This window comes from Nestor notabilis, unplaced genomic scaffold (genome assembly GCF_000696875.1).
Source record: "Nestor notabilis isolate BGI_N333 unplaced genomic scaffold, ASM69687v1 scaffold20329, whole genome shotgun sequence".
Taxonomy (NCBI): Eukaryota; Metazoa; Chordata; class Aves; order Psittaciformes; family Psittacidae; genus Nestor; species Nestor notabilis.
In genome coordinates this window covers 6,493-17,995 of record NW_009945422.1, presented here as the reverse complement: position 1 = coordinate 17,995, position 11,503 = coordinate 6,493, and the positions used below count along the sequence as shown (strand labels likewise).

Sequence of the window (11,503 nt, the reverse complement as noted above, 5' to 3'; positions counted from 1 at the left end):
CTAATCTAAACTCCCCCTGTTTAAGTTTGAAGCCATTACCCGTTGTCCTACCACTACAGTCCGTGATGAAGAGTCCCTCCCCAGTATCCTTATAGGCCCCCTTCAGATACTGGAAGGCTCCTATGAGGTCTCCACGCAGCTTCTCTTCTTCCAAGTTACCATTTACTGTTTGACCTATTGTATGTCTGAGTAGGGTGACAATGTCAAAAATTGTGCTTGTCAAATATTATTGTCCTGGATTCAGCTACAGCAGTCGTTTTTTATCCTTCTCAGTAGCTGGTGCAGTGCTGTGTTTTCGACTTTCAGCCTGGGAACAATGCTGATAACACCGATGTTTTTAGTTGTTGCTCAGTAATGTTTACTCTGACCAAGGACTCATGCTCTGCCAGGGAGGAGGGGAAGCTGGGAGGAAGCAGAGACAGGACACCTGACCCAAACTGGCCAAAGGGGTATTCCATACCACAGCACATCATGCCCAGGATAGAAACTGGGGGGAGTCACCTGGAAGGCCCAGATCGCTGCTCGGGTTGGGCTGGGTATTGGTCAGTGGGTGGTGAGCGGTTGTGTCCTCTCCTCTTGTTATTTCCCTTATCATTATTATTGGCAGCAGTAGTGGTTTTGTGTTGCACCTTAGTTATTGGACTGCTCTTATCTCAACCCGCGGGAGTTACATTCTTCCAATTCTCCTCCCCATCCCTTCGGGAGCGCGGGGAGGAAGAAGGGGGCAGAGAAGCGAGTGGCTGCTTGGTTCCAGGTTGCTGGCTGGGTTTAAACCACAGCAATTATACTACTGTAAACATCTGGATATGAAAACATAATTGCCTGTTTATTTGTATTAAGACTGGAGTAGTCATGGATGGAACTACATCTTAGATGCTGTACCAAAAAAACCCTAAATTCACTGTCAAAAGTAGTTTACCTCAAGAAATAAGGTACAATTATTTTTTTATGTAGCTGAAACTTAAGAAACAAAAGTAAACCTCAGAATTCAGGAAATCACCTTAAATTAAGATTTCATTATTACAAAAAAAAGTTGTATGTTTTATTCTCTGAGAAAGATAAGAAACTATCCTACCAGATTGAAATGACTAGAAATTTAAGTCTTCATTATTTGAAAAAGTGATTTAGCTATCTCTTTTACTAGCTTGAATTTAAAAGATTATATTATGTCAAAGCTAATATGTCTTTTATGGTTCATAATACCTTTAATCTTATAATTTTACATCTTTGGGTTGTTTTCTGTTTACTTTTTTTTAAGTTGACGAGTATGTGTGTATGTATATACCCATGGAATATGTAGGGTACATAAATTTATGAGTCAGACTTTGGAGACTTTGATCATACTGCACGGCCTTTAATTCCATGATGTGAGCATGTTAAGCCATTTAGATATAAACAGTTCTGAATGCACTTTTATAATTGGACTCTGGAAGGCCTTTTAGACAAAAACCTTGCTGGTTGTTCAGCATCTCCTTCAGATGGGATTCTTCAATTACAGATCGAATCTTGCATTCAGATCTGCAAGCTGCTGGTCTAATGTTTTTGTCCATTCCTGAGTAGTTTCCAAGTTCAGTCTCATTTAGAAGTATCTTCTATTCGGGGTGCTGCAGAAACATCAAGGAACTACAGCAAGTACCTTCATATATTGTTAATGTTCCAATATACACAAGGTACAGCAAGGTAGATGCTGTGATATCAAACATAAACCCCAGAAGACTTTAATCTGAAGGAACAATCTTTCTAAATTTGCAAAACTGACCACTTGTGTTCAAATTAATTTTTAAATGAGTATGTTCATTTAAATAAATGTGTTCATCACCACAGACTGCAGTCGAAGTCCTGTCTATATGTCCTTTCATTTGTTTAATTCCTACTGCAAACCTTTGTTTAGAAAGCAGAAGAGCAATGACAGAGGCAGGATTATTAACTAATCATCCAGATTAACAGAAAGCTTCTGGATTTAACAAAATAACAAAAAAGAAAAGAAATGGAGATCTTAGAAAACATTATACTCAATGTACTGGCTTCATCAACTGATTGAAAATGTGCATGGTGAAACATTTGTGTCTTCAACCAGAAAGCAAATGGGGAATTACATGAACCACATTACATGCATTATCCAGATTAATTATAAATATACTTTGAAACTTGACAGCGTTTAATAGGTCAGATGAATGACAGTGAGATCGCAAGGCTGGGTTAATCAATAATGCTGCTTTTATGACCCCTTTTCATCCGCAGAGTCATTTAAAAAAAAATAATTTATATATAAAAAAATCCAAAGAAAACAGGTTTTGCTGTCTAGCTGTTGGGGAGAAAAATTCCCTTGTGCTGTCTGCTCTGCATCTAGAGGAATAACACCTTTGGCATTGTTCCGAGTCAGTGTAAAGAAACTGCTCCTATAGGTTGTTGTTCCTTGTGTTGAGAAGTTGAAAGACAAATTCATGGCATAACACTTAGGTCTTCATGAAACGCATTCATAACTAAAAAAATATCTCAAAGTACTTTAGTGTTTTGGTTTCACCTATGGGGTTCAGAAAATTGAGTAGATTGTAGTTAGGACTACTTTGTTTAATCTAGTCACTGTACATTTTATTCTAGTAAAACAAGGAATGCATGGATGGAATGGGACCTTTCCTTTAAAGAGAAAAATAATAGTTAAAAGTGTTGGCTGATAATGAAATAAATATGCAGTTTTCAATATTAATGGAATAGGGCTTTGGAGAAGAACAAAGTATTTTCTTATATATTTTTCTTATAGAATTTGCTGTGCAGATTGATAATATGAGCTGCTTTTAAATTGGTTATCAAAAGTTCATGATTAACTAGTAAGGTGAGTATTCTACTCTTCAAGGAGAGGAATGCTGTCAATTGCTATTATTTTGCTCTGTGGTAAAATCAACTGAGATTTTCCCTTTGATGTTTTAAGTGAGAAGATGTGTTAGACTGTATTAAAACAGAAAGAACTACTGGAAAAGACTCAGCGGCAAGTGGAAGGGCTGGAGATCTCCTTGGAGAGCTTAAACACAGTATTAATTCTAACAAAGGTTAGCCAGCATACAGACCTTAAAAATAATACTACTTTTGTCCTTCTTTTTCCCTTGAAGTGTGGTGTTCCCTTTCAAGAGGAAGATGTGATTATCCTTAATGGCAATAAAGAAGATGTGGAAGTATTGAAGAAAAGGATGGAGAATAGAAGACTTAAAAGTAAATTGGAAAAGGTAGTATTTTTATATGTTGTTTAAAACAAAATTGAAAGAATTCTTGCCTGTAATGCAGTCTGCTCTTAGATTGCATAGCTTTGCTAACCTTTATGCAGATGGAAGGACGGGTTTACTTAGTGAGCTGTGTTGTACTTCAGTGCTACTTTTAAAAGTAATGGAACTGTGTGTGTATTTTGCTAATAGCTTATTGAAGTTGTATGTACTGAAACTGTCTTTTGACTAGCAAGCAGTGTGTAGTGCTATGAAGATCACAGAATTCAATGCAAGCTATGTTTCAGGTCTGTCTTGAAATAAGGAGAGCTTGTATTAGTTAATTCTAGTAATGAGCAAAATCTTAACCTGATGGCAGGTTATTAGTTTTTTGATTTCAAAGTATCCCCTGAGGCCAATGTCAGAAACAATACTGGGGTATGTTCATTCCTGGTCTGATTCTGTAAGACCACTGTTGGGAAATTTTTACATGCTTTGTGGTTCTTATAGTCCTGGGTAATTACTGATGATGCTACTTCCTACCACAGTGTTGAGGTCTTTTCATTTATTTTTGGTTTCAATCTGATGAGGCAAAATGCCATGAAAATAAAGTTGCCAATCTACTCGATGCTCTACTGTATACTACTCTCTGAAGTAGTAGTTGTTTTTGGTACTGTACTGTCAAATGGAAGTTCTGCATAAGGGACTTTTTTCAACATTGCTGTGTTTTTCTGAACTGGCATTGCTACTCTGGAGGATGACAGAGCAAGCAAAGACTTGAGTGTTGACACTGTCCAGAGTGCAGACAGATTTGGTTGAATCTCAAGAGCATGAATATGACACTTTCAGCCATGGAGATTTTAGATGGAGGTTGAGCAGCTCACCCCTATTGCTGCACTTGATTTTACCCGCCTGTAGGATTAGATGGCACACAAATGTTTTCATAGATTGTTTTGAAACAAATACTTGTTTACTTCCCTGTGAGCACATAATTCCTTCGCATCTGTCCTGGGTTCAGCTACAGCAGTCATTTTTTCTCCTTCTTAGTAGCTGGTGCAGTGCTGTGTTTTTGACTTTCAGTCTGGGAACAATGCTGATAACACCGATGTTTTTAGTTGTTGCTAAGTAACGTTTACTCTGACCAAGGACTTTCTCAGTCTCATGCTTTGCCAGAGAGGAGGGGAAGCCAGGAGGAAGCAGAGACAGGACACCTGACCCAAACTGGCCAAAGGGCTATTCCATACCACAGCACGTCATGCCCAGTATAGAAACTGGGGGGAGTTACCCGGAAGGCCCAGATCGCTGCTCGGGTCGGGCTGGGTATCGGTCGGCGGGTAGTGAGCGGTTGTGTCCTTTTCCCTTGTTATTCCTCTTATCATTATTATTGGTAGCAGTAGTGGTTTGTATTATACCTTAGTTACTGGAGTGCTGTTATCTCAACCCGTGGGAGTTACATTCCTTCGATTCTCCTCCCCATCCCTCCGGGAGTGGGGGGAGGAAGGAAGAGGTGGGGGAGTGAGCGAGCGGCTGCGTGGTTCCAAGTTGCCGGCTGGGCTTAAACCACGACAGCATCATAGGGTCTTTATACATCAATACAGCATCATTAGGCCTGGGCAATACAACAAAAGAATGGTTACCCATAGAAATCTTGCTGTTCTTTTTCCTCTTGTGTTTATTGCCTCTCTATTTAGTATCCTATAGCTTTTGGCATAAAAGCAGTACTGTAATTCTTATGCTGCCTCTTCAGATGTTTGTGGGGTTTTTTTCCCCAGTACTTTCTAGTTAAATGTTTGAAAGAATTATACAGATAATTTGTTGATAGAATATTGGAGATCTCAGTAGATGAGTAATCAGCCCCAAAAGCAGTGGTTGGTTGCACTCAATTTTCATTAGGAAGGTAGCCCTAACAAAGCACCTACAGCTTTGGTTCAAGTAATTTAGAATAGTCTGAAAGCTGGAACAAAGCTTACGCACAACAAAGAAGTACCATGTAAGTGTCCAATTGTCTTTTACAGTGTTGGCATAGTCACTCATGGAGGTAGACAAAAGGAAATCATGCTTTGGTCTTGGGGCTCTATATGCCGTGGGTGAATATGCAAATATTTTTTGTTTGTTCAGTGGAGACTTACAGTACAGGCAGGTACAGTATTTGCAAATCTCTCAGCAGGCCTCTTGCATTTCATCTTCAAGTTCCTGTGATTTTTTGCAATTCTGTCATGCCTTGCTGCACAAGCTGATGTTTTTGCATCTAGGACCAGTCTTCTCTGCTTTCACTGGCACCACTCACTTTAATCCAAGATCTGGGAGCTCCGGTCCTGATACTGGAAGACAGTTTCTAGTTTTGGGTCTGTTGGCACTGCTGTTCAGGTATCTTCCTCAGTTCCCTCTTTCAGCAAGGAGAGCAGTCTAAGGGAACCCAACTGTATTTGGATCATGAAGTACAAACTCCTTTTATTCATACTCATGATGCAAGTTATAACGAAGACACAGCTTGCAGTAGTGTAAAAATTTATTCAAGCTCAACTATGTCATATCATAATGAAATATGTATAATATGTATTACTTCTACATAATATATATGCATACATGTATTTAAAAAAAATCTCATAATTCAGGTGCCAGCTACTGGAGGTAACTTTTCTTTGTGAAGCACTCTGAAAAGAGGTTTTCCGTGTGTACTGGAGGACCAGGAGTTTGCTTTTTGGAATAGCAACCCTCTGCCACCACCTTCTGGCTAAGCTTTGCAGCAACGTGTGGTATAGCATTTTTTACCCTCAAGCATTAACCATATTCTCGGCAGCGTAGGTTCTTCTAATTTTTATAACACATTTAAATTTATTTTCTTTGAGTTTGTGTAGCTTTCTTGAAATGTGTACATCATTCTGAATGTATACAGTCATCTTTTGTAATAGCAGTGCCAATGACTGCTTTAATACAGCTTTCTTTTGCAGCTTGGCATTTATGTCATCAAAGCCATTAATGGGATTCTTGTTGCTGTTGTTTGGGGTTTTTGTGTGTTTTAATCTGGACAAATATAGATTAGCTTGGAAAATCTGGTCCATAGATGCTTTTAAAATTTTTAGATTAACTGTTTGCATCTTCCCAAGCAGTTGTGCAACAAAGGCCCCACTTACTGAAAGCTATCCAGGAGGAATTTTTTTATTAACTAAGTGAAATTAAGTGGATATGAGATGCAGGGTTATTCTGATTTTTGATTTTTTAATATTTTTTTTTGAAGTTGGAAAATCATAAAATCACGGAACGATTTGGGTTGGAAACGACCTTAAGATCATCTAGTTCCAACTCCCCTGCTGTGGGCAGGGACACATTGCACTAAACCATGTCGTCCAAGGCTCTGTCCAATCTGACTTTGAACACTGCCAGGGATGGAGCATTCACAACTTCCTTGGGCAACCCATTCCAGTGCCTCACTGGAAAGAACTTCTTCCTTATGTCTAATCTAAACTTCCCCTGTTTAAGTTTAAACCCATTACCCCTTGTCCTACCACTACAGTCCCTGATGAAGAGTCCCTCTCCAGCATCCTTATAGGCCCCCTTCAGATACTGGAAGGCTGCTATGAGGTCTCCACGCAGCTTCTCCAGGCTGAACAGCCCCAACTTTCTCAGCCTGTCTTCATACTGGAGGTGCTCCAGCCCCCTTATCATCCTCGTGGCCGTCCTCTGGACTTGCTCCAACAGCTCCATATCCTTCTTAAGTTGTTTCCAGTTAACTGTTCTGTTTAATGTCATGCAATTTAATGTCTGAACCCCCATGTCATGCGGGTTCAGAGCGTCAGATTACCATAACGATAACACTCACCCTCCCCGGCAAAGCATACAAACCAAAATACTGTATCCAGACAGTTTACTTTTGGCCTGCACAATGTTCTTTAAGGTAACTTCAAGGTTCCCAAGGTTACTATTTTTTCATAAAGAAATAATACCAGAAATGTGGATCAGTATGGTGGAAGGAAGAATTCCAATATGCAAGACATGAAAATGTAACAACCGAAGTTGTGTGTCTATCAAATACAAGTTTGGGATTATATATCCTTTCAGTACATTACCAGATTTCTGTTTGTGTTGTTTCAGAAATCAAAGAAATGCAAGTCAGAAGAATCAGCTTCTCAGCAAGATACCACTGAAGGTAAAGTCACAGCTCCAAATTCTGTGGAGCCTTCTGAGTTGTGGAGCAGATTCATGATTTCTTCTTTTGTTTTTGTTTTTTTCCCCATAGATTCTCCAGGTCCATCAAGGGCTAAGAACGGAAAGGACTGTCCCAGTTCCATTTCTGGGGAAAAGAGGCAGATTATCTTCACCAAAAGTTCAGGTTGGTGTCTTCTTTAATCTAAATTTGAAAAATCTGGCAAAAAAATAGTTCTGCTTTGAAAAAAAATATTGCAGGAAAGATCCTTCTCTGGCCATTTTGTACCATAGCTCGAGAAGCTGCCTTCTCACTTCTTTTATTTTTTATCTTTCTCAGTAATAAAGGGTCAACTCACATCTTCAAGGGAGCCATGATGTCATGGCTCAGTTTTTCAGAGAACCCCCCTTTTCAAAAGCCTGTCCTGAAAGTGTGCCTGGCGAAGCTGGAGTAGGAAGTTGCCTCGTGAACATGCACAATCTCCTTGTTCAATAGAAGCTGTACTCAATTTAAGTCTTTCTTGTAGCTTTGCTTTAAAATATGTGAAATCTGCAACACTGACTCTACAGAAAGTGTATAAGGGCTTCTGTTTGTCTGGTTTTCCTTATTCTACACAGTTTGCCTTCATCCCAGCTGCTGTCTATCATCCATCCTATACTCTGAGTAAATAATTTACAGAGCAGGGACTGACTTCTTGTTATAGTCCTAAGACAACAGGGTCTCTGCTTGTGCTTGTGACTGGCAAGTGCTGTAGTGATGCAGGTAACTAGTAAAAATAATAAATACTTTTCACCACAGTGATTTGGGGTTTTTTCACTGTGAAACCAGCCAGATCTTCTTGTTTTTGTCATTCCAATATTGCTTTAAATTGGTGGGAACCAACTTGAGTGAATGAGATTAGAGATTCTTTCTCACACAGTTGAGGGTTTGGTATATCTGTTTTATTAGCTAGGAGATAGTGTGAGGAGAATTGGTAGTTTTCCTGAAGTACAAGTGGTCAAGAGATCTGTTACAGCAGTTTATTTCAGTGAAGTGTGTTAAAATACTTTTAGTCCTCCATTTTAGCTGTCAATTTGCAGTGAAATGTAACTTTGGGATGTTCTGATGGACCTCTGGTACCTCATGCAGCTATGAGTAAACTTGGCAGTCCTGTAGTCCAAAGGATGATGCCCTCTCTCTGTGATATTACATATTTTATGTCATTTAATGTCTTCAACGTTTTCATACAGAACTGTAGGAATGGGTACATTTTTAAAGTCAATATGAGATTTCCATGTGGAGTATTCAACCATGTACATAACAGTCACAGAAAAATTCAATTTGAAGAATCTGAGAATATTTAAACAATGAACTGTAGATAAACTGTGTGAGAAGCTGGGGGATTTTCCATCAGAAGTGCCTTACTTGCCCCCTTCTGTCCGTTCTTACAAAGGATAGACTTCTAAGAATATTGCATTCCAGATTATCATAATTGCTCTTGGATATTTAGAACCTAGTAATTCTAATAATAGTTTATGTATCTTTGTCTTCCAAGAGTGTAAAAGAAAAAGTAGTACACCTTTTGACATGTCAGGTCATTGGTTTATGTTTCTGGCAGCAGTTATATTGACCAGCAAGAGGTTAAGAGGAGAGAGGGAAAATAAAGGAAAATCTGTGAATTGAGGAATGCCAGTAGCATAGGAATTAATTTGTGAACATGGTACCCTAAGGTTTCTGGACTTGCAGCGTGCATATTCATTCTTTCAAATCCAATATTTGGTAATTCTTTCCAGACAACTGTTGGTGGCATTAAAAAAAGCATTCTCCAAAAATAAAAAGGGTCTGATCTGTGATGATTTAGGATTGCATATACAATTCCTATGACTGCATGCAGAAATCAGAGATAAGTGTATTTTCAGACAGGCTTCCTACTAGCTCTTTACATGCTGTTGTGCCAAAGTTGAAGTAAATATGTTGAGTTTCTGCAGACTTTTATGTACTCATTTCTTTGCAAGAGATGGCATGTTCTTTTTAAAATACTGTCATTCAATGCTGGAGAAGATTAAATACTTGTTAAGAAAGAGGTTTGGGGGGAGGTTGTAGCAAGAGATATAATACACTGAGAGAGATTGTATCAGAAACAGAGGGATGGGCATTTTCCTATCCCAAATATAAAATTATGCAGACCATTGTTATTCATCATAAATGACTCTGCAAAGAATAAAGGGAGGAGATGGATTCCCTGGAGACAGTATGTCACAAGTTTAGCTTTTGCCATTTGATAGCTAATTTCTAAACAATACTTCAGGGTAGTGGAATACTTTCATGTTTCTTAAGATGACAGTTTAGAGCCATTTTTCACGTAGAGGAATAAATGTTGTGAATACTGAATTATAGTGCAAGGGATTTACACAAATAGGAAAGAATTCCTCTCTCTCCGAGATTTCTAAATGCATTTTGAGCATAAATTCTAAAAGCTATGAACATGTTTGCTGTTGAGTACAGTTATGGAATATATTTGCAGTAGCCCTGAAAAATGCATATACTTAATCTCCTTATGCATTATTTTTTCCATTTTAGTTAAATACTTTTATCAGTTGTAAGCTTTTAAACCTGCTTCATTCTACTCCTTTTTCTCTACCAGATAATGGAAATTCATCTGTCCCAGGAAAAGTCAATAAGGCCTCTACTACTGCTATGAAGAGATCCATTGCAGACAGTGAAGAGAAGTCTGAGGCATACAAATCTATTTTTACATCACACAGCTCAGCAAAACGTTCAAAGGAAGAGTGTTCCAATTGGGTTACTCACACAGCATACTGCTTCTGAAAAATGATGAGCCTGATTGTAACATTCATTACTGCTTTTCTTCCCTAAGGCTTTTTCTGTAACTGATAGAGAACTTTTGTTGTAATCTGATGTTATCTGGGATTACTCAGTTTGGAAATTGTTTATAAACTTACGGATAACTAACAAACTTGCGTTAGTTGCAACTTCTGTTAAATAAGAAGTAGATCACCAGAACCCGTGTTGTATCAGCAGACCTTATTCTAAAATGGATTGTCTGCACATAAATTTTTCTTCCCCTAGTTGGACACTGTCATTCTGACAGTTAGCTAGTGTCCTCAGTAGTGAGAGTGAGGCGAAGAGGATCTGCCTACTGTCCTCTTCTATTATCATAGAATCAAGGAATGATTTGGATTTGAAGGGACCTTAAAGATCATCCAATTCCAACTGCCTGCTGCGGGCAGGAACGTCTTCCTCTCTAGGCCAGGTTGCTCAAAGCCCAGTCCAACCAGACCTTGAACAACTTCTCCAGGCAACCTGTTTCTCACCACCCTCACAGGAAACAATTTCTGCTTTATGTTTGATATTTGCTGCAACTATAATTACAGTTTTCAATGCATTAGTACAGAAATTCACATTTTTTTGAACTTTCTGACACCTAACTTGGTAGAACTAGTGTATGTTTCTTAAAGGTTCTGTAAGTATTTTCAAGTAATTTGCCTTTTGATGGAATACATAAAAGGGTAATAATGAAAATGTTTGTACAGCATTCTTCTTGTACATGTTGTTGTAAGCTGTTTTTAATAACCAAGTATTCCCTTGTAAATCGTTATCTTTAAAGATGAGCCTGCGATAGCAAGGCTGGGTTTTTCCCAAAAAGGTTTTGGGGGTTTTCTTTTTGGGTGTGTGTTTTAAAGTTAGAATTATCAGGTCTGAGCTTTCTTTTTTCAGAGGATCAGAATACAATGGAACAAAAGTATGAGTTTCCTTACTCTTCTGCTGAAACAGTAAGGTTCTGTGTAACTCTGAGGAGCAATTTGCCGTTTTGAATTTGACAGCTTACGTGGAAATACAAGCATTTGCACAGGGTGAGAGAGAAATGAGTGGTGACAGAACAGGAACAGGCAGATCTTAACTGGCTTTTTAGGAAGAAACAAGTGGGCACCAGTGTCAGGGGAGTCGAATCCACTGGTGAATGATGGAGGGAACCCTGCCAGGCTGGGTTAGCTTTTGCAAACATTTCTCTTGCATTTTGCAGGCAACTGAAATGTGTTGCTTTCATATCTGTAGGACACGTTGGTTTATTTTCTGACATAAAACTCTTACCAGGAAACAACAACTGCTCGTTACAGGAAGATGCTGAGTGTAGTACTCACTCAGTTTTGCTTTTATATTTATG

The 11,503-nt window shown here is 38.7% G+C and overlaps 1 protein-coding gene across 1 annotated transcript in view; it reads left to right on the top strand.

Annotated features, from left to right (window-relative positions):
- Positions 1–10,339, top strand: part of RTFDC1 (replication termination factor 2 domain containing 1) — a gene marked incomplete at its 5' end in the record, with an annotated part of 27,247 nt that extends 16,908 nt beyond the window's left edge. Inside the window, 4 exons of the mRNA XM_010022875.1 lie at positions 3,108–3,221; positions 7,287–7,341; positions 7,432–7,524; positions 9,962–10,339. Coding sequence (XP_010021177.1) covers positions 3,108–3,221; positions 7,287–7,341; positions 7,432–7,524; positions 9,962–10,146 — 447 coding nt within the window. The remainder of the gene's footprint in view (positions 1–3,107; positions 3,222–7,286; positions 7,342–7,431; positions 7,525–9,961) is intronic.
- Positions 10,340–11,503: the final 1,164 nt, after the last annotated feature.